This window comes from Rhinolophus hipposideros, assembly GCF_964194185.1.
Source record: "Rhinolophus hipposideros genome assembly, chromosome: 8".
Lineage (NCBI taxonomy): Eukaryota > Metazoa > Chordata > Mammalia > Chiroptera > Rhinolophidae > Rhinolophus > Rhinolophus hipposideros.
In genome coordinates, this window is record NC_138054.1 from 6,956,842 (window position 1) to 6,979,774 (window position 22,933).

The 22,933-nt window shown below is 45.3% G+C and overlaps 1 protein-coding gene across 15 annotated transcripts in view; it reads left to right on the top strand.

The window, feature by feature from the left end:
* FARS2 (phenylalanyl-tRNA synthetase 2, mitochondrial) overlaps positions 1-22,162 on the top strand; it is a 507,792-nt gene extending 485,630 nt beyond the window's left edge. For 14 of the 15 annotated variants that reach the window (XM_081054752.1, XM_081054747.1, XM_081054746.1 and 11 more), the window contains one exon: positions 21,869-22,161. In XM_081054752.1, the coding sequence (XP_080910878.1) occupies positions 21,869-22,007 (139 nt within the window). In that variant the 3' untranslated portion in view covers positions 22,008-22,161. Of the gene's footprint in view, positions 1-21,868 lie in introns of all 15 variants that reach the window. The other variant, XM_081054740.1, reaches the window with a different exon arrangement.
* Positions 22,163-22,933: the final 771 nt, after the last annotated feature.

Below are 22,933 nucleotides of genomic sequence, written 5' to 3' on the forward strand. Positions count from 1 at the left end.
TTTTTTAAAAAGCACTGTTTCTATGTTATTCAGCACATCTGGGAGTAGTAGCAGTAGGATCTTCACTTTATCTTATTCTGCCATCATTCTGGAACCTTCTTAGCTCACTACCATCTCATCATGAGCTAATGGTCATGCATACAACAAATTGTGGTGGGGAAAGAGACAGACATAATCTTTGATCACCTGATCCAGCAATGTGTCCAAAGCGCACTGCCCAACCCTGCAGCCATTCCTTTGCCCAGTAAAAAATTCAGCAAAATTCTAAAATTCTAAAAATGTTGGAGCACACCAGCAGTTTCTTCAAGGAATGCCTGTGTCATATTGCCCCTCGTACCAGTGATTGAGATCTCTTGACACTTTGCCTTTGAAATTAATCCGTGGGCAGTCTTATTGAATCTTGCCCAAGCATATATAATGGACAGAATTTAACTTCAGAAAATTGATTGTGTTTCTCCAGTACACCAGAAGTATAAGCTTGATATCTTTTTTTTTCTTTTTTTGAAGTAGGAAAATACCAAAAGGAGAACACTTCTTTTCACTGAGCTTGAAAATGGACAACTGCAACTCAGTAATATTTGAAATGAGTTATTGACTTTGACTTTCACTTTATTCATATTTTCTTCCAAGGTGCTGACAGTGCTTCACTCACTTGCCTTTATATTTTTCCTAACTGAGGGACTAGTTAGGACCAAATAGCGTTACTTCTGTTTTATTGAGAACTGGAGAGGTCAACAGATTTATCCAAGTAACAGAGGTAGCCAGACCACCAAAGGAGCTGTGTACTTGAACCTGTCCACCCTGCTGGACCCAAGCAAAATTGCTTCTTCATGGAAGTATATTTCAGGGCTATTCCATAAAGTTTCACCAAGGGAACAGCCTTATGAAACCCACAACTGCCTTGAAACAGTGATATGGTTGAGACGTTGACCACTAGTATCAGACAGTGTCCCCAGCCCAGGATTAAAAGTGTCGCTTTGGAAGCAGTTGGACACCTATATTGCAATTCCACCTCTGTTACTTGCTACTCGAGGGACCTGGGCATGTTACTTTTAACCTCTCTGAGCTATAGTTTTCTCAGAGAAAACCTGCAAAACATGGACATAATTCTCATTATGATAGGATTCCAATAAGAATTAAATGAGCTAATGCATGTAGATTTAGCTCGGTGACTCAGTGATATAGTAAATGACCCATAAATCATAGCCATTATTCATCTAAAGTTCCCTGTATGAAGTCCCACCTGAGAAGTTTCATTTAGATTATTATATTGGGGTACATTTGACTTCCTTAAGGAACCATGGGTTTTTTTTCCTCTTCTCAGGCAATGCAAACCATAAAATTGATCAGGCTTTCTTTTCACTTTGGTTACGACTTCTAAATCAAGTTTCTATTCCCACTAGTTCAGCTCACAACCTGCAGATCTATGTTCTGTGTTTTCCAGGTCTGTCTTCATCAACTTTTCCCTCGTTCTGAATTCTTTTCACATTTTCTTTTAATGACGAGGATAAAATGAGATACAGTAAAGTGCCCAGCACTTAACACAGAATCAATCATTCTTCCCTGTAAATACTTTTTCTTCTTTCACTTTTTCTTTTGTTATACTTCTTACACTTTCTCTGCTAAGCAATATTTACTAATGAATTTATTTTTTTCTTTTTGTGATAAAGTCCTAGTCATATTGCCAAGAGCAGCCTGTAATTTGATTGGTAAATAGTAGTTGTTTATTGTGATGTCCCTGTTTAAAAGCAGCTAGTAGTGACTACACTTGACATTGATAAATTGAACAGAGTGTGCCTGGGACAAAAAGAGGAGCAGAGGAATGAAAAGGAAGCAGGTGACGTCCCAGCCAGGTCATAGTCTAGCTTGGCCTTCAGTGAGTAAGTCGCTTCATCTCTCTGGGACTGTTCCTTACTCTGCAAAAGGAGGTGACAGTGTCTGCCTCTCAGGGCTGCTGTGTGGATCACAGCCAGTGAGATCATGTGAGTTCAGTGTTCTGGAAGCTGCATAACTCTGTCGTCGTTAATTTTCCTTATTGTTGCTACTGTTAGTAACAACGTCTCTTCAGTTTTACAAAGACTATATGATGGCAAGGCCCAGGGCTTTCTTCAATTTTATCAATATTTGGAATTTAAAAGTTATTTTCATGTATAAGTTTCACAAGGTTCTGGGACAAGTTTCTCAGTGTGACTTCCTCTGTTAGCTCTTCAGGGATTGAATAGGCAGGGGGTCTGGGATAGTCATGTCCTTCACTAGATGGTAAAAGCAAATCCATTAGGAATGAGCCATAACTCTGGTCTGACTATAAAGCGGTGAGTGCAGTCATTCCAGCAACTTCTGAGTTGAAGGCTCTGTGATGCTGTTTTGTTCTCAAAAGCTGTTTTGGGCCTCTTTTTTTTTTTTTTTTTAAGACTTTTTATGAGACCAACAGTAAGCCATATCAGAAAATGTATTGCTTTATCCCGTGCTTTCTTTTTTTTTCCAGTACTTTTAAAATTTTTTAATTACAGTTGACATATAATATTACATTAGTTTCAGGTACACAACATACTGATTAGACATTTATGTAACTTACAAAGTGATCACCTTGATAAATCTAGTATCCATCTGACACCATACATAGTTATTACAATATTATTGACCGTATTCCCCATCATATACTCTACATCCCCAGGACTATTTTGTAACTACCAATTTCTACCTCTTAATCGTATCTCCCTCTTCACTGATCCTCCCAACCTTTCCCCATCCAGCAACCATCAAAATGTTCTCTGTATCTATGAGCTTTTTTGTGTTTTGATTGTTCTTTTAGATTTCACATATAAGTGAAATCGTATGACATTTGTCTTTCTCTGTCTGACATACTCCATCAGCACAATACCCTCTAGTTCCATCCAGGTTGTTGCAGATGGCAAGATTTCATTCTTTTTTTATGGCTGAGTAATATTCTATTGTCTATATGTACCAGCTCTTCTTTAACCATTCATCCATTGATGGACACCCAGGCTGCCTCCACATCTTGGCCATTGCAAACAATGCTGCAATGAACATGTGGATGTAGATGTCCCCTCAAAGTAGGATTTTGGGTTTCTTCAGGTAAATACCCAGAAGTGGGATTACTGGGTCTTTGGGTCCTTCTTTGTCTTTTGTTACAGCTTTTGCTTTAATGTTTCTTTTGTCTGGTACAGTGGTACCTCGGTTTTCGAACATAATCCATTCCGGAAGACTGAGTTCTGAAACGTTTGAAAACTGAGGCACGATTTCCTTATAGAAAGTAATGCAAAATGGATTAAATCCATTCCAGACCTTTAAAATCAACCCCTAAAACTGCAAATTTAGCATGAATTTTACTGTCAGTGGTACCATAGGTCCATAAAATTTACAGCATTCATAAACCAAAATATTCATCAACGGAGACGTTCGAAAACCTGTATAAGTATTGCTACCACAGCTTTCTGTTTTCATTTCCATTTTCATGAAATATCTTTTTCCATCCTTTCATTCTGTGTGTGTCTTTCAATCTGAAGTATCTTGTAGGCAGCATAGATAAGGATTTTGTTTTCTTATCCATTAAGCCCGCCCTATAGATTTGATTGGATCACTTAATTAATTCACATTGAAAGTAATTGTTGATAGATATGTAGTTATTCTCATTTTATTATTCATATTTTTTATCTTTTTCTTCTTCTTAAAGAAGTCCCTTTGATTATCCTTGTAATACCGGTTTGGTGGTGATGAATTCCTTTAGCTTTTTCGTTTCTGCGAAGCTCTTTATCTCTCTTTTGATTCTAAATGATAGCTTTGCTGGGTAGAGTAATCTTGGTTGTAAGTCATTGCTATTCATTACTTTGAATATTTCCAATCACTCCCTTCTTGCCTGAAAAGTTTCTGTTGAGAAATCAGCTGACAGTCTTCTGGGAGCTCCTTTGTAGGTAACTAACTGCTTTTCTTTTGTTGTTTTTAAGATTTTTTTCTCACTTTAAGCTTTGGCATTTTAATTATGATGTGTCTTAGTGTTGGCCTCTTTGGATTCATCTTGTTTGGGGCTCTCTGCACTTACTGGACTTCTATGTCTATTTCCTTTACCAGGTTAGGGATGTTTTCTGTCATTATTTCTTCAAATAGGTTCTCAATTCCTTGCTCTCTCTCTTCTCCTTCTGGTACCCCTATGATGTAAATGTTGTCATGCTTGATATTGTCCCAGAGGCCTCTGAAACTATCCTCATTTTGGGGGGGATTTTTGTTGTTGTTCCAGTTGGGTGTTTTCTGCTACCTTAACTTCTAAATCACTGATTCAATCCTCTGCTTCATCTAGTCTAATGATGATTCCCTCTGTGATGTATTCTTTATTTCAGTTATTGTTGTCTTCATTTCTGACTGGTTATTTTTTATGTTTTTATCTCCATTTTTATGTTTCTTACATCTTTCTTGAAGTTTTTATTGAGCATCCTTATAAGCAGTGTTTTGAACTCTGCCTCTGGTAGATTACTCATCTCCATTTTGCTTAGTTCTTTTTCTGGAGCTTTGTTCTGTTCTTTTATTTGGGACATGTTTCTTTGTCTCCCCATTTTGGGTGCCTCCCTGTGTTTGTTTCTATGTATTAGGTAGAGCTGATTTGTCTCCTTGTCTTGGTAGAGTGGCCTTATGTAGTAGGTGTCCTGTGGGGCCCAGTAGCACAGTCTCCTTGGTTACTTGAGCAGGGTGCTCCAATTGTGTCCTTTGTGTAGGTTCTGTGTGCCCTCCTGTTGTAGTTGAAACTTGGGTGCTGTTTGCACATCAGTGGGAGGGTTTGAGCCTGTGGCTAATTGGTTGTGAGGACTTCCCATGACTACAGTGGATGAGCCATTGTCAGGGGTTGACTCTATGGAACAGGAGCAGAATTCACTTCAGCAGGGCTCTGGGGCCTACCCAGTCTGCCCTTTGTGTGTGTCTTTTTGTGGAGGTGGTTGGCTGGTACTCTGGTGTGGTCTAAAGCTGGCCACCAGGTGTGTTGTTCTGGGGCCTTTTGGGAGGGGCTCTGTTGCAGGCCAAGGTCAGCTGCTGTCTGGGCCCTGCCTGGGGCCACTTGGTATGATCTAAAAAGTGATCTGCAGAAGATTGCCATGTGTGCTGTGCTTGAAAGTACCTGGGAAAAACTATGCGAACCAAGCCCAGCCGCCGCTAGTGCTGGGTTTGGGGCTGCTTAGCAAGAGATTTGGGGCATGCTGAGGCCAGATGTTGCTTGTTTGGGGACTTTGATCCTTTGAAGGATTTTAGGAAAGTCCACAGCATGAACTGACACAGGCCACTAATATGAAAAAGACTGGAGGATGCTTGGGGGAGCCCTCAACTTGGGTGTGGTGGGGTCTCAGGGAATCACCAGGGCAGGGCAAATGGTGTTATGTTATCTAAGTTGATGGAGACTCAGATACGGTGACTGCTGCGTCTGCCTGCTAAGTGTGGGGAGGGCTCAACAAAGGAAATTGCTTCTGTCAGCACTTCTGTCTGGGAGAGAGCTGTCCCTCGTGCCCTCACCCTGAAGCCAGACAATTCAGTTACTCCCCATATGTCCCTGGAGCCTTTCAGGCTGATGCGCCAGAGCTGAAGCTCAGAGCATGTGAGTCCATAAGCAAGTAAGTTCATGCCCAGGCCCTTTAAGAGGCTCATCTGCAGCCTCCCTCCATCACACCCAGCCACAGTCTCCACTGGTTTTCAGAGCAGAAGTTGTGGGGACTTCTCTCCATTGGAACTGGAACCCTGGGCTCTGGAGCCTGGTGTGTGTCTTGGACCCCTCACTCCTCATAGGGGACCTCCACAGCAGAATTATCCCTCCCAATTTTTAACCACTATATGTGGTTTTGGGGACCAGCCTGTTCTACATCTCTGCCTCTCCTACCTGTCTCAATGTGACCCCTTTTGCGTATCCTTAGTTGAGGACGTCGGTTCAGCTAGACTTCAGGTGATTCTCAGCCATGGCTGTTCTGTAGTTTAGTTGTAATTTTGATGTGGTCATGAGAGGAAGCGAGCACAGCATTTATCTACTCCATCATCTTGACTGGAACTCTATGCTGTGCTTTCTTGTAACACATAAGTAATATTATTCATGTAGATTATTTTCTCACCAATTTTAGCCGTAAATGTTGTTTGGCCATTTGCAAAATTAAAATCTCTTTTTATCATGATAAATTTAGTACTTTGTAATTACAAAGTGCTTTAAAAACCTATTATTTTTTCAATAACAATGAGGCAATTATAATCCCTTCTAAAACAGGGAAGCTGAGGCTCAGAGCTGTTAAGGGACTTGTGCTAAGTCACTTGCCTTATAAAGGGGAGTTCTAGGATAAGAGGTTTCTGATATCCCGGTCCCGTCTGCTTTCTGCTGTATCTTGGTGTCTTTACACTCCATGGGAGCAAGGATTTCTTTTTATTTAGAAGAACGTGTTCCCTAAAATGAGCTCCAATCATATTTGAAGCAAATTTCACTTGGATTTGTAAATTTTGAGATGAATTCAGGCAAACCATTGCCTCTCCGGGCTTTGCTTTCTTCTATTGCAGAATATGGGGTGGTATTTAATTGCCTTCCTTGGAGGCATGTGGGTCCGCTGAACTACTCAGGGAGGTGGCTGCCATGGGCAGGAGGTAGAGATTGAGTGGGTGCAATCCTCATGCCCTCTTCTACTAAAGCAGCTTTGCTTTGAGCTATGTGGTATATACTGTGTGGTTTAGAGGGAAAAAATTTGAAGGGTGTCATATGGGAGAGAGATTGGGGTTCTGTTGCTTTAAAAAAAAAAAAGAAAAAGACCTAAACCATGAGAACCTCAGGTGATAGTGCTTATAGTAACTAATTTGGGCTCACAAAGGCTTTATCTGTGTGACAGGCAGAATTGAGAAAACTGACACCTAGAGAGGTTAAGCAATCTGACCAAGATTATATAGCTCAGAGGAGGACAAATTAGGATTTGAACTCAGATCACAAGGCCTTTATCCATGCCATTCCTTCTACCAGGAATTCTGCCCACCACCACACCCTCACCTTCTTTGACCTCGCTAATTCCTACCCTCTGGATCTCAACTCACTGATACCTGCACAAGGAACCTTGTATGATTGACCTACCCATCTAAGTTAATTGCCCTTTCATGTAGCCTCATGGCTCCTTGTACCTCTTCCTCGAACCTTTTAGCTTACCTGCATTACATTTCTTGGTAATTCTTTTATTAATGCCAGTCTCTTATGTTAGACTGTGAGCTTCATGAAGTCAGGCCTTTTTGCTTTGCTTTGCTTTGCTTTGCTTTGTTTTGCTTTGTTTTGCTTTGCTTTGCTTTGTTTTGTTTTGTTTCACTCCACCATTATGTTTTCAGTACCTAACAGAATACATGGCATATAGTGGATGTTCACTTCATTTGTTGAATGAATGAATGAGTGAGTGAATGAATGATGGACAGACAGATGGCTGTCTAACCTCAGAGGCAGTGATATTAAACATTACATACATGTGCTGCCTCCCAGGGCCTTCCCATTCTGACCTCCAGTGGTCTTGGGAGTCCCCAGCCAGGGTCATCATACTATTTTGCTCCAGATAGTGAGCTGAGGAATTTGAAGGGCTGTCTGGGGGAGAAGAACTGGGGTGAACCCAGGACCAAAGAGGAGAAACACAGGAAGCACTGGTCAACTCACTGTAAAGAGGAGCTCCCTCTCAGCCTGCACCGTGGAAGCCTGCAATGGCCGCAAAAGTAATCCAACATAAGGCTGTGTAAAAAGAACTCAAGCATGGACCAGAAAATCTTTAGGGTTCCTAATCTTGGATTCTGTAATGACATAAAACATACTGCTTGTATGATGAATACTTAAGATATCACTGCTGTATTGCAGCCTAGAATATTATGGACAGTGGAAGCTCATCCTGCCAACCAATTTCCTTTTTTGTCACTCAGTCTCTCGCTGTTTGTCAAGAGATGCTGCTATTAATTAGACCCAGAGAGTCCCTCCTCAAAAACTTTTCCAGAGGGCGGTCGGATGGCTCAGTTGGTTAGAGTGTGAGCTCTCAATAACAAGGTTGCTGGTTCAATTCCAGCATGGGGTGGTGGACTGTGACCCTGCAACTAAAGATTGAAAACAGCAACTGAAAAAAAATAATAATAAAAAATAAAAATTAAAATTAAAAAGAAAAACAGCAACTGGACGTGGAGCTGAGCTGCACCCTCCATAACTAGATTGAAGGACGACTTAGAGCTGATGGGCCCTGGAGAAACACACTATTCCCAATGTTCCCCAATAAAATTTAAAAAATAAAAATAATAAAATAATAAAAAATAAAAACATTTCCAAAATAACGATGCCATTGGAAATATATATAAATTTCTCTTTACTAATATGTAATTCCTATATAATTAATTGGATACCATTTCATCCATTACTCACTAAAGAAATAAAAGCTACACAACATAACACAGTCATGGGTAATTCTACTCATGAACAATGGGGTTGAGGAGGGATAGAGCATACTCCTAGGTTGAGTGGCTATTAGTACCAGGTACCATAATATTTCAGGGAGGAAAGAGATTTGAAGTTAATTGAGCTATCCTCTAGATGCAGTGAAACTATCCAGAGCAAGGTCATACCAACCTTTCACAGGATTCTGTAGGGACCTGATCCTCAATTCTGTTATTTTGGTTGATTGCTTAATGATGGATTTTCAGTTGAGGCTCGTTGGCCAGGTATATAAGGCCCTCCTCTGTGAGCCCAACCCACCCAACGGCCTCCTGCCCACCATTTCTGTATTCTATCCTCTATACACCCAGACCAGCCACTCTGAACTACTCACCTCTCCTTCAACCTGTCCATGGGGGCTCACGATTCTGTCTGTGCCTTTGCAGAAATGGCCTTTTCCCCTTTAACACTTAGCCATGGGCCAAATGTATATCTCATACTTCTAGCCCCAGGTCCATTGGCATCAGTCTGTGAGACTGTTCTGGTCTCTCCTGGGCAAGTCAGTCACTTTCTGTGTCTGCTATGACCAAAGCCAGCTTTGGGCTATAATTGTACACAACCCTCTCTGGCAGATCATGCATCCTCTGGACAGCTCTTCATTGGACCACTTATATCTGGAAGGTACACTCAGCAACTCTTTGTTGAAATGGAAGAGGAAAGAAAATACAATGAATACCCCCCACCACCAATACCACTTGTGTCATTTTGCCAGCTAGAGTGCACTCCATGCCTTTTACCTGCCAAAATCCTACTCATACTTTAAGATCTAGATTGAATCTCATCTCCCTTCCCAGTCTTCTCTGACTGGTAACTTATTTACAGTCTTTGTCATTTAATATTAGCATTAATAGCTTTGTCCTATTAGCTGTCTTTTGTCTTATCCTCCAAATAGGGGTAATCTAGCCTACTCCTGCTTTGTGTCATTTTGGGTGTCTTCCTCCCAGTCGTGCGGACACTGTTGTGCACGGAACAGCCACTTCATGAATATTTATGTATTGATCAAGCAATCCGTATCCCTATTTTGCATCCCCCACAAAGCCTGCCTCAGCACAGAATAAATAATTCCTGATGAATTGATTGAGTTGGAAATGCAGCAGTTCACCTACCACAAATCTTCTGGTTGTAACCTGACTCATCCACCAAAGTGTCAACGTGCTGGGGAAGCTGCCGTGGAACAGCAGAGATAAAGTTAGCTCTGTTGACTTTGGCTTGGCACCTGAAGCCAAGGAGGAAAATCAAATCTCTTCCAAATTTCCTGCACAACCAAAAGGCACGGAGCTTTGGAAATCTGTGCAAAATGAGACATTACCTCATATTTGTTAGAAATGTAAGAGGATGGTTGGGAAGATAATGGAATAGTTGAAAAGAATTTTTCTAATGTGGTCAAACCCTGTTATAGCTTTATGAGCAATGGGTCTTAAATATTATTTGTATGAAATGCAGGGCAGCTTAGTTGCTAAGTTAGTGAAATTGAGGAGATGAGCCATCTGGGGAGGACGGAAACCAATCACATTAGGCCCTTGTAACCATCCTGCCACGTGCATGTCAATGACCTGGTGGGGTTTTGTTGATGGTGGTGGTTGGTTTATTTTTAATGTAAATGTGAGTTCCCAACTTTCATTTCTAGTAATCATCAACTATGTTATTTGGGTCAATTCTCCTCAAATTTTTTTATTGTGATAAAAAAACATAACAAAATTTACCAAAATAATTTTTTTTTAAAGATTTTATTGGGGCAGGGGAACAGTGTGTATTTCCAGGACTTTATTGGGAAACAGTGTGTTTTTCCCAAGTCAAGTTGTTGTCCTTCAATCTCGTTGTGGAGGGCACAGCTCAACTCTAAGTCCAGTTGCCGTTTTCAATCTTAGTTGCAGGGGGCACAGCCCACCATCCCATGCAGGAGTTGAACTGGCAGCCTTGTTAAGAGCTTGCATTCTCACCAACTGAGCCATCTGGCCACCCTTTGGCAGCTCGGCTGCAGCTCAGCTCAAGTTGTTGTCCTCAATCTAGTTGCAAAGGGTGCAGTTCACTGGCCCATGTGGGAATCGAACTGGCAACCCTGTTGTTCAGAACTCGCTCTTTAACCAACTGAGCCATCCAGCAGCCCCAAAATATTAACCATTTTTAAATGTATGATTCAGTGGCATTAAGTACATTCACACTGTTGTGCAACCATTGCCACCATCCATCTCTAGAACTTACTCATCTTCCCAGTGAAACTCTGTACCCATTAAACAACTCCCAATCCCCCTCCCCTGCAACCACCATTCTACTTTCTGTGTCTATGAATTTGACTACTCTAGGAACCTCATATAAGTGGAATTATATAGTGTTTGACCTTTCGTATCTGGCCTATTTCACTTAATATAATGTCTTCAAAGTCCCTCCATGTTGTAGCATGTGTCATATTAGTAACCTGTTTTTACAGATGAGGAAGTTGAAGCTCAGATAATTTGTGTAAGGTCATTCTCATTTTTCCGTGTGGCCCAAAGGAGAGGCTCCATAATCTTTAGCAACGTATAATAACACACATTGTTGTCTGTAAGCCTGAACTATGCTAAACACTTTATATATATATATATATTTTACTTCAGTCTTTTCACAAACACTGTGAGTTCATTTTCTGTATCTTAGAATGAAAACCTGGATCAGAGAGTAAGAACTGGCCCAGTACCTGTAGCTGGGAAGTGGCAGCATGACACGAGGCCATGCCCCATGCCTCTCCATGAGAGATTCTATTAGAGAACTTCCCCGGAACAGCTTTTCTCATACATGTGTGCATGTAGGGACCAGGAACATCGGCCCCGTTCTCCAGGAGCGGGAGCAGGAATTCCTTTCTCCCGGGCTGCACGGCGTGAGGCACTCGAAGTCCCTGGAAATTTATGGGGATTGGTGGGAATAAAATTCAGGGTGTTTGAAACTTCCCTGAGGACTTGGCAAGTGTTTGATGTGAAAAAGCATTTCTTGCCTGCAAAATGTGTGTCTCTAAGGAGCTCTTAAGCTGCCCATGATCAGATGACTGAGGAGCAGAACTGAAAGCAAGACTGCTCGAGCTACACCCAGCAAGGTTCTCTTCCCCAGTGCTGGCTCTCCCTCCATCAAGGCCTGGGCTGGAGTTGTGTCTCCCAAGGCAGTAACTGTCAGGGAGCCATCCGGTTTATTTCTTGTGACTGACTCCAAGGCACAGAAATCCCTCTGGGAAGAAATCGCAGCTGCAGCAGCAAGAGTGAGAGGCAACTCGAGTGTTCACTAGCTGTGAAGTAGGAGGAGGCAGGCTCAGAATGGCCCATGGGGAGCATCAGGCCTAGGACAGGCCATTCTGAGAATGACAGGCAGACGTCTTAGTTCCAGAGTCTGAGTGTACGGGCGGGGTAGGGGTGGGCAAAGGTGGCTGATGGAGAGGGCCGAAGGTGTCCAGTGTTAGAACTAGAGAGCCCCCTTCCACTGAGGCTTCCTACTGGGCCTACCAGCTCTAGTTCACCCACATTAAGCCCACTCCCTTCCCCCTTGCTTTCATCACTAATGCCTCTTGTATCTGTACTGTAGCCTGTCTGAAGACCCCCCATATCAGGGCCCCTTCGCCTTCATCTTGTGCAGACTCTGCAAATCATGGCTGACTGGCTGGTTCTTTTACCTTAGAATCTCTTCTGTCCCCTCAACTGACTCTTGGGATGTTAAAGCCTAAAGGACACGGGGGCCCGGTTGGTCCAGCTCTCTCATTGGTGAGGTTAAATGACCTGCCCAGAGTCACACAGACACTGCCGGGGCTTGGCCCGGGACCGAGGCTCCTGCCTCCCAGGCCTGTTATTTCCTTACATTAAACCAGTGAGGCCCTCTGTCATAGAAAACCTCAGGACCGTTCTTTAGGAAACAGCTATGGAGTCTTTGGACCCTAGGTCTAATTATTAGAATTTCATTCTCTCATTTTTTTAATACAAAGAAGGTAAAGGAGAAGAAATGGTTTAGTTTCCAGGCCACTTGTTTAAATCCTGCCCAATTCTGGGCAATAATTCATCACTCTTCCTGACTTCCATTTCTCACGTAACTTTCCCAGCCAAAGCTAACTGTGTTTATGTTCTATAGGGGGGACACTCGCCCTGCCCTTGGCCCCAGGCCAGGTGTCAAGCCCATAAAGGGAGGTTAAAAGAAACTCATAGGTATACAAGTACCCCCTCCCCGAAGTGGCATTCCTCTGCCAATAAGCCCCATGAGTAAAGGAGGAAGATGGTATTGAAGACCCATTCTGGGCAGCCGGGCTCTATATCAGCATTCCGCTTACGTCCTTCACTCAATCAGCACACACCCTACGAAGCAAGTGTCATTACCCTCACCTCACAGGGGGTTAAACTTCCCCAGATCACACAGATGGCAAAGGGCAGAGTTGGGATTGGAACCCAGGTCTCCCTAACTGCAAAGTCTGGGTTCCTCTCCATGCCACTGTGCCCCATTCTATTCTGTATTTTCTGGGATGGCATGAACAAAGTTTCCACCCCTCACCCGTTTCCCATCACGCTGTTCCTCTCGTCTGAGTGAAACCCTGCCTGGGAGAGCACTGCAGGTCTTCCCCCCGCCCGCCAGTGGTCCCCTGTGAGGCTGCAGTCTGAGCTTTCGCATCATACCAGCAGGAGACAAGTCAAGAGTGAGTCGGGAATCCCGTCTTCATAACTCTGGGAATGGACCCTACCCCATGACAGCACTTTCTCTCCTGTTGAGTAATCCCTGCACGGATCGGTGACATCTACAGTGATTGCTGGTCATTAACCGTCGATTCTGGGAGGTGTTCTCTGCACCATCCAAGGACGTAAAGTAACTGGTCTTGTCACAGATGAAAAAGCACACCATTCTGGTGCTGCTGGGTTTGGGCTGCATCCCATGGAAGGTTTTATTTCGACTTGGAACCAGTGGGCTTGCCCGGGGAGAGCAAGTGGTTGTGTAACAGAAGTATCACAACCCTCGCTAGCACTCTGACCCGTGTTCCCAACCTTCTAATGACACTTGACAGTTCTTTCAGAAAGACTCTCACTGGCACACATGACTGGAGAGCCACATACTCTCATCCGTACTTTTGATACTTGTTAAGTTTATCACTTAGTTGGTCAGGAAAAGAAGACAGACCTGGGACAGGATCCCTCTTAAACATCTATAATGTTGACAATCTTCCTAATCTAGAGCTGATGATTCGCAGCCCCTAAGCAGCCTTTTCCTGCGGTCTAAGATTAGGGTTTTGGAAGGAGGAGGCATTAAAATACGGAGCCCTGGCCTGCTGGTGTGTCCGCCCGCCAGCCCAGCTCTCCCATCTGCCCAGCGGGGCTGTCCCTCTGCCCCCTCCGCCCTGGCCCTCCCTTACTGCGTGAGCAGCTGGACAGGCACCAGAGGACAGAGTTGGGTGGGCCGTGGCCAACACACCGGCGCAGGTAACAGGATCCAAGTAGAAGTAAGTTTCAGAAGAAGTCTGAGCTATGTGTCTAGTTTCCGGAGCCAGGTCGAATCTCCCACAATGGGAGCTGATGGGAGGGAGGCCAGGTGTGAATGCAGAAGAGGTGGGGCGGGAGGAGGCAGAGCAGTGCTCTGTGGCACCGCTCATACCCAGCCACGCACGGACGAACGGGGGCCGTCTTGTCCTGCTTTTCTCACTGGAGGTGAGCTGCTGACGGACAGGGGACTCTGAAGCCCTTGGTGGGCTCTGCAGTGCCCAGCACTGTGCTGGACAAATGACACCAAGTAAATGCGTGCTCGTGGGGAATACCAGGGGGAAACTCATCTGCGAAGGAGCAGTCTCGGGGGCACTGAGGTTGGAGTGGGGCATGGCTGACTTCTCTGCGAGCGGCCAGCCATGTGTGTGCGTGTGTGCGTGAGTGTGAGTGTGAGCGTGTGCGTGAGTGTGAGGTTGCTGCAGGACCTTGGCAGCGCAGCAGCCCGGGCGTGAGCGCGTAGCTTTGGCTTTCCTTCCTGTGCTTGTCTCTGTCCAGCCCCCCCTGGAGCGTGCTGTTTGTTGAATGACTAAAAGAGTCTATGAACTAGTGATACTTGAAGCTGTTGAGGCTCAAACATGCTAAGATTCTCACACGAAAATCTCTTAAAACTTCAAGCTCTTGCCTGTGCCCAACTCATTTTAGCCAATCTCCCAATGTAATGAAATTGCAACACCAAAAAACAAAGCAAAAAAGTTTAGACTCTCTCTTCAAACTCATAATGAAATGTGACCTTCACACTCAGTATGGCTGTTCTCATTTACTTTGCCTATGAGTAGAAGCTGTGAAGGACGTACAAGAGAACTTTTATTTGACTTTAACATCCAGATTGTCAACGCAGACTGTTATCTCCTTCAGGGAAGATTTCTGGTCCTGAAGGTTGTGCCGGAGCTGCCCAGCCCTCTGGGGGAGGACAGGAGCTGTGGCTGCAGCCCCGGCCCAGCCCCCATTCGCTCCCTGCACCCCTCTAATTTTCCCACCAGCCACCTTTTAATGGCTGTGAACAGGAAAGACCTTTACTCACACACCCCGTTCCAAGTGCTTCCCACTCGTGTCACAGGTATACCTCGTCCCAAACTTGTGGCATCACCATTAGTGAAGAGGCGGAGCTAGAGAGGAAATGGACTCAGTTCATCCCTTTTTTGAACAGAACGATTCAAAGAAGTTATATCCTTCTCAATAGTCTGCAAGCCTTGTCACTTCCTGGGGGCGGTTGGGGTAGAAGGAGGAGTTTGGAGACGTGAAAGGGAAGAGGTGGGGCGTGCAGCAGAGCAGTCCACAGTGATAGTTGATAGCTGGGCTCTGAAACCAAATTGCCTAGTTTTTCTTAATGGAGGTGAAATTCACATAACATAAAATGAACCATTTTTAAAGTACAATTCAGTGGCATTTAGTACATTCACAATGTTGTGCAACCACTACCTCTGTCTAGTTCCAAAACATTTTCATCATCCCAAAAAGAAAACCCCATACCCATTGAGCAGTTTCTCCCTATTCTCCCTTCCCCCCACCGCTGGCAACCACCAATCTCCTTTCTGGCTCTATGGATTTCCCTATTCTGGAGATTTCAGCTAAGTGGATATTCCCACAATGCGAGATCTGCTGTGTCTGGCTTCTCTCACTTAGCATGTTTTTTGAGGTCCATCTGTGCTGTAGCAGGTCCTTCATTCATTCCTTTTAGTGACTGAAGAATGTTCCATTGTGTAGATCCGTTGTATGGATATGCCATATTTTGTTTATCCATTCATCCCCGATGGACATTTCCACCTTTGGACTGTTGTGAATAACACTGCTATGAAAATTCTTGTGCAAGTCTTTGTTTGAATGCCTGCTTTCAATTCTTTTGGGTATATACCTAGGAGTAGAATATCTAGGTCATATGGTAATTCTATGTTGTTTAACATTTTAAGGAACTATTAAACTGTTTCCCACAGTGGCTGCATTATTTTACATTCCCACTAGATTGCTTCGTTTCGAATCCAGCCCTGCCACTTATTAGCTGTGCGAACTTAGACAGGTTACTTGTGCTCTCTGTACCTCAGTTTCCTCATCTGTTTAACAGGGACAAAATGCTGTCTATCCACGTGGTTGTGAAGCTCAAATGAATTAATGTATGCAAAGGGCTCTGGACAGATAGTGCCTGGTCCATAATAAGCTACACAAATGTTTGTTGCTGCCTCTGTTACTGAAGGACAATGGGGGTCATGGCTTGAAAGATTGAGAAGCTTTTGGGCTAAAATAGGCTGCACTGGGTGGGTGATATATAAGAATCAAAAAAGCTCTAATCCAGACACTTGGGGTTGGGCATTGAGGGCATCCCTCCCTTTGAGGAATCTATCTTGTTACCTATTCAGGGGTAAGCCATGATCCCTCAGCTCTGTGACCCTGTGGTTTTCATAGGCAGACCACTGGTCAAGAACAAGGAGACCTGGGTCTTCCACTCACGACCAGTTGCTAGCTCCACTCCTTTCAGTTCTCCTACAAGCAAAAGGAGAAGAGGAGTATGTCCTATCATATGAAAGTTCCAAAAGGAAGTTTCTAGAAGACAAAAGAAAGTATCTACTGTGTTTCCCCAAAAATGAGACCTAGCCGGACAGTCAGCTCTAATGCATCTTTTGGAGCAAAAATTAATACAAGACCTGGTATTATATTATATTATATTATATTATATTATACTATACTGTACTATACTAATATATTATATTATACTATATTATGCTATACTATATTATATATTATACTATATTATACTATACTAAACTATATTATATTATGCTATACTAATATCATATCATATTATATTATATTATACCAGGTCTTATAGTAAAATAAGACCGTGTCTTATATTAATTTTTGCTCCAAAAGATGCATTAGAGCTGATTGTCTGTCTAGGTCTTATTTTTGGGGAAACACGGTTATCTCTCTCTCTCTCTCTCTCTCTCTCTCTCTCTCTCTCTCTCTCTCCAGTGTTATTTGGAAAAGGCAAACCTGGTTAATTTTCAGTTGAATCTACTGAATTATTGCTAAATATTCTGCCAAATATTATTTCTCTCAATTTATGAAATTAATCCATATGTTTATGATTCATTTACATCTAACTCATCAAAATGTTTTGTAAAAGCTGTTTGAATCCCAAGAATCCTTACAGGGGCCTTCTTTGAAGCACATACCTAGAAACAAGGCGATAAATTTTTTCCCATTCATCTTTGGTTGGAAATCTCAACTTGTAGCATGGCCATATTACCAACTCTTCAGCTAAGAGTGAACTGGTGAAAAAGTATAACAGTGGCCCCAATGATGCCTCACACTCATATAGCACATTATAATTTGCCCTGTCACTTTCTGAACAGGTCTCTGCAACAGTTTGGGAAGGCTGAAGGGCGAGTGCTGTTGTCTCTGTCAGCAGAGAACACACTGAGACTCGGGACAGGCGAGTCGTAGCCCAGGAATGGAGGAGCCAGGACTAGAGCTCTGGGCTGCTGAGAACTCCCGCCGGCCTCTCTGCGGGTCCCAGGAAGGCTCCCAGGTACAGGATTAGGAGGAAATGCTCCTGGCCCAGGCCGGTGGAGGCAGTCTACTGCAATGTGCCAGCTTGGTGTGGCAGTGCCCTCCCCTGTGGGAAACATCTTCACACTTTGCACGGTCACTGGGTTGCTGACAGCCTGGGCTCCCAGATCCTGTTTCTACACTCAGTCTAGTAAATGTTTGCGTCATCATCAAGCAGCCCACAGTTCTCCCTTTTCCTCACTCCGTAACTAATTTCTCCTTTCTAGAATCTTCCATCTTTCAGAAGCTCAGGATTGTGCAGTATCCCTCCTTGATGAGGTCAGGATGAGAGGAAGGCCCTGTCTGTGCGCCTGGGTGAGGGGAAGTGGGACCTCCCAGCTGCCAGGAGAGGCCCGTGTGACTGGGCAGAGTTGGGCAGCACCTGTCCCGTGGACACTGTTTCTGAAGGACCCAGCAGGGCAGGCCTTGCCCTTCCAGCAACACCATCAGGCCTGTCTGATTGGCTCACCTGGCAGGGAATCCTCTTGAAGCTTCCCTGACGTACTCAGAGCATCTGCACCAGGTGCTATGGTTTCAAGTGTCTCTGTCTGGACCAAGTTCTACGAAAGGCGTTAATATCTGGAGCTCGGAAGGATGTGAGGGCCCGCCGGGCCCATGCTGCCGACTCACTGCAGTGCTTGCGGCATCACTGCTCACCATATTTGAAAATCATAAAAAGAGGTCCCATTTACTGGCTCATATAATGGGCCAGGTACTAAGCCAAGCGTTTTGTGACCTTTGTATTTTGTTTCTCCTTTGAGTAGACCTCTGTGGTAGACACGACTCCCGAACAAATTTTAGAGTTGAGAGAAGTGAGGCCCAATGAAATAACTAGGCAAAGTTGCACAGGAAGGAAATGGCAGAGCTGGGCATACACCAGGTAGCCGGGCTCCAGGGACCGCCCTGGTGTGCCTTTGCCTGAAAAGTGAGATGAGGCGCAGATAGGTTGGCAGAGCTTGGGGCAGTTCCCAAAGTTATGCGCTGCTACTCTGGTACCTCTGTTGCTGATGGGCCTTTGCCTCCATCACTGTTAGAAGAGGAGGAAGAGAAGGCCATGGCTCTTCTCCAGGCTCAGTACAAGGCTGTGCCAGGCTCTGCTCAGGCCTTAAAGCAGATTCCCACCCGAGTTTTCCAGTGACTGCATAGCATCCATTCAGCAGTTTTTATCCAGCACCTACTGTATGCAAGACGTTGCTCTAGGTACCAGGGCAGCAGTGTGGAATAAGACTGGGCACTGGCCCCCAGGAGAGCCCTGTTGGGGAGGTGGCACAGTGACACATAGGGCAGTGTGAGGACACCAGCGTTTTGGGCGCTTGCTGAGGAGTTACAGAAGCACAGACCCGCCCAGGGCCTGGCAGGGAGTCTCTTCTTTTTAATATGACAGTTTTACTGAGGTATAATTCACATGTCATACACCCATTTAGAGTGGTTTTTAGAATATTCGCAAGGTTGTGGAATCATCACCACAAACTACTTCCAGACATTTTCATTACCTCCAAAAGAAACCTGGTAGCCATCAGCAGTCACTCTCCATTTCCCACCTGCCTCCCGGCCCATGGCCATTACTAGTCTCTTTTTGTCTATATGGATTGGCCTGTTGTGGAAATATCCTATAAATGTAATCATGCAACGTGTCGTCTTTGTGTCTGGCTTCTTTCACTCAGCGTGATGTTTCAAGTGCATCGTGTTACAGCATCAGAAGTTCATTCCTTTGTGTGGCTGCTAGGATTGCATTGTACACATATGCCGTGTCACGTTCATCCACTTCTCAGGTGAAAGGCATTTGGATTGTTTTCCCCTTTTTGACTGTCATGAAGAATGCTGCTATGAACACTTACAAGTTTTTGTGTGGAAGTATGTTTTCCCTTCTCTGAAGTGTAGGGGTGGAACTGCTGGATCATGTGATGACTCTGGTTACATGCTTAAGCACCAAACTGTTTCCAAAAGTGGCTGCATCATTTGACATTCTCACCAGCCATGTATAAGGATTCTTATTTCTCCACATCTTCTCCAACACTGGATATTTTCCTTTTTAAAAAAATTATGCCATCTTAGTGGGTGTGAAGTAGGATCTCATCATGGTTGTAAACCGCATTTTCCCTGATGGCTGATAATACTGTCTTTCTTGTGCTTATCCTCCCCACACACACTTGTATATGCTCTCTGAAGAAATCTGTTCAAATCCTTTATTTGTCTTTTTATTGCTGAGTTGTAAGAGTTCTTTATATGTGCTAGATATGTGTCCCTTATCAGATATATGATTTTCAAATACCTTCTCTGATTCTGTAGGTTGTCTTTTCACTTTCTTCAGAGTGAAGCACAAACATTTCTAATTTAAATGAAGTCCAATTTACCTTTTCTTTCTTTTGTAACCTGTACTTTTGGTGTCATATCTAAGGAGGCTTTGCCTAATCCAGAGCCATAAAGATTTTCTCGTATGTTTTCTTCTATAATGTTATAGTTTGGGCTTTTACAGTTAGATGTGTGACCTATTTTCAGTTAATTTTGTGTGTGGTGTGAGTACAGGGCCAGCTCCATCCTTTCACACGTGCGCACATGGTCCCGGCAACACGTGTTGAGGAGAAAGTCCCCTTTGCATGGGACAAGTCAGCTCTTGGCTGCAACAGGATGTCTTGTCTCCTCAGCTCCCACTCACGAAGGGCCTCTCAGCTTCCCTCCCTGAGCCCAGTTCCTCTGTCTTGCTCCCATTTTGGTATCTGGAGGGCTCGGTTGTGTGTGGTGCCCTCATGTCAGAGGGGTGGAATGAGGAGAAAAGGTCGCTCTGCTCCACTGGCGGCACTCAGGGTTTTCAGGATATTCACAAGGTTGTGGAACCATCACCAGGGACAGTTTGGGCTGCACAACTGCCCCCGGCAAGTCCCCTGATACAGCCATTGGCCTGGCGGGACTGAAAAAGAAAAAGGGAGGGGGGAAGATTTATTTTCTCCCTTCCTCTAGAGCAGGCAGCTGCTGTCAGGTGAGGGGGTGGAGCAGGTACTGTGACGTTAGGATCCCCTAAGGAAAGGCTTCCCTCCCCCACGCAGGCTTGGTTATTGTAGGGCTTCAGTTGTACCTTCTTCCTTTGCCTTGATCCAAACAGGGCTCTGTTCCAGGCTGAAGCGAATAACCCTGTGAGGCCCAGTGTCCTAAGTCTTAGGGTTTGATCCTTCCTAAAGGCTGGAACAAGGAAGACAACAGGACAAAGATGAGCAACCCGGGTGGAGCAGGGAGCTGAGGAAACACTGGGAGAGGAAGTCACAGAGGAGATGAGGCAGACTCTTCACTGATCAGGTGTATTCTACTCAGCCAAGGGGTCTGGGACTAAAACAAAGGGTGGAAAAGAGGGAAGATGAGAGAGAAACCCACTCACTGACAGCAAATCCATGAAGTATTGGGAGTCCCCCGGAAGCGAAGGTTCTGGACCCAGGTGGCAACGATGGGGACCAGTGGGTCGCTTGTGGGGTGCGGGCATGGCCTGGGGAGCAGTCCCAGCAGAAGGCCATTTGTTCAGGGTCTGGCATGACTGAAGGCCCAGCACCACGTCCTGTGCTGGAGAGAACGTGGCCTTTCCCTGGTCTGGCTGAGAACTGGTTGGTTTCATCCAGACACATCTGCCCAGAGCCACCGGTTTACTTCCCCTTCCTTATCTGTGCTGAGGAGGGCCAGGGCCTGACTCTCCTGTGGCAGTGGGCGCGGAAGAAGAGACAGAAAAGCGCCCAGAGAGGGAAGTGTCAGACCCCCTGCCACACCGCTGGCGAGAGGGCGGGCTCTGCCGGCTCCTGGCTCTGAGTTGTTCCTACTGAGGCCTTGCTTACTGGTCGCCCTAATAACTGTTAGTGCAGACAGAAGGTATTACTGCTGTCACGTCCTCATATTCCAGAATCACCAGGCTCTTCCATGAAAGCCAAGTCAACACCCCCCCCCCCCAGTAAAAGCAGAGGATTAAAATGATTGTTTACGTGGCACAGAGATGGCGTGTAAGGTCTATATGGCACAATTGTCTAAATGCTTCCCGCAGCCTAGGAGAAGCCCAGAAGCCCAGGGCCCAGCTCCCACCGGCTGAGGCACAATCTCCAGGGCTTGGCCCAGGAAGTCACATTTTTAAGAAGCGTCCTTCCCAGAGGACTTGGCTGCATCTGTTCCAATGGGAGCCAGCAGTCTCGATTATTCAAGCCAATGATGCCCTAGCCGCCACCTCCCGGGACATCTGTAAAAGACGCAGGCTGCTAGCAGGAGTCCCAGCTCTGCCAGGCGGTGCTGACAGTCCTGGGCTCATCGTCAGCCCTCCCCCAGGCTGGGGGTCCAGTCAGAGCCGCGGGGACTTCTCCCACAGGCACAGGGACATGTGCCCCTCACTCACCTGCTGTTCTCTTTCATTCTCTAGGACACACAAGACCAGCCACTGCTACCGAATCACCTACCGCCACATGGAGCGGACCCTGTCCCAGAAGGAGGTGAGGCGCATCCACGAGGCCGTGCAGCAGGCCGCAGTGCGGCTGCTGGCCGTGGAGGGCCGGTTTTGATGGCATCTACACCTCGGCCCTCTCAGCGCTTCTGGATTAGCTGGGGGGAAAAGATATTGTTTGTAAACTAGGCCATCCATCACCTTTTGATAAATGGATCAGTTTTAGGACTTTCAGAAAATAAAGGATCACCCTGTGAGAAACTGTTGACATCACAAATGTCTTTTGTTTGGGAAAGAGCAATCATATGAGAGTCCCCTCCTTTTCTTTTAGAACTGCTTTTCCTGTTGACTCTGTGTGGTTAATTGGTCCCTGAGTCCCACTGAAGTATAAACACCAGGCATGACTCCTCCCCTGACAGGCTCTTCCACACTTGTAATAAGTGAAGCCACACAAAGGGACATCGGAAACTCCAGATCCTGGAAGCTTTTTTGAATCAGCTTCTATTCCTTTCTTCCTTCTCTTCTTTTTCTGTTTTGCAAAGGGCAGGCTTCAAATAGGGCGCTGATGAAATGCCAGGGCTCCCCTCAAAAGGGACGGAGTCACATCTCTGAGCGGGGTGAGATGCTATTTGCTTTTCATCAACCCAGGGCTTGGAGTCTGGCCCCGGCCCCAGGCCTTGAGCTTCGCTGCCTTCTGCCCCACTGGAGAAGAAAGGAAGGAGAGCGAGCTGCCCCAGGGGCTCGGAGGCACACAGAGGGGCCAGTCCTTGAACCCCTGGGAGTGTCGTTTCCACTTCCAGAGGCGACCTTTAAGGAAGAATGTGGGGCTTTGATGTCTCCCCTTGTAGCCCAAGCACTTTGTAGCCTGCCTGCTTCACTCCTGACCAGTTTTCATAATCAGATCCCTGGCGTGCTGCTGGAGGCTGCTGGAGCACTCCAGTGCTGGGGTAAATATTTGATGAGGGGTGGCCATTATCAGCTAGCGGCGTGGGGGGTGAGCAGCTGCTTCCAAAGGGAAGGAACGGGTTTTCATGTCATTTTAGC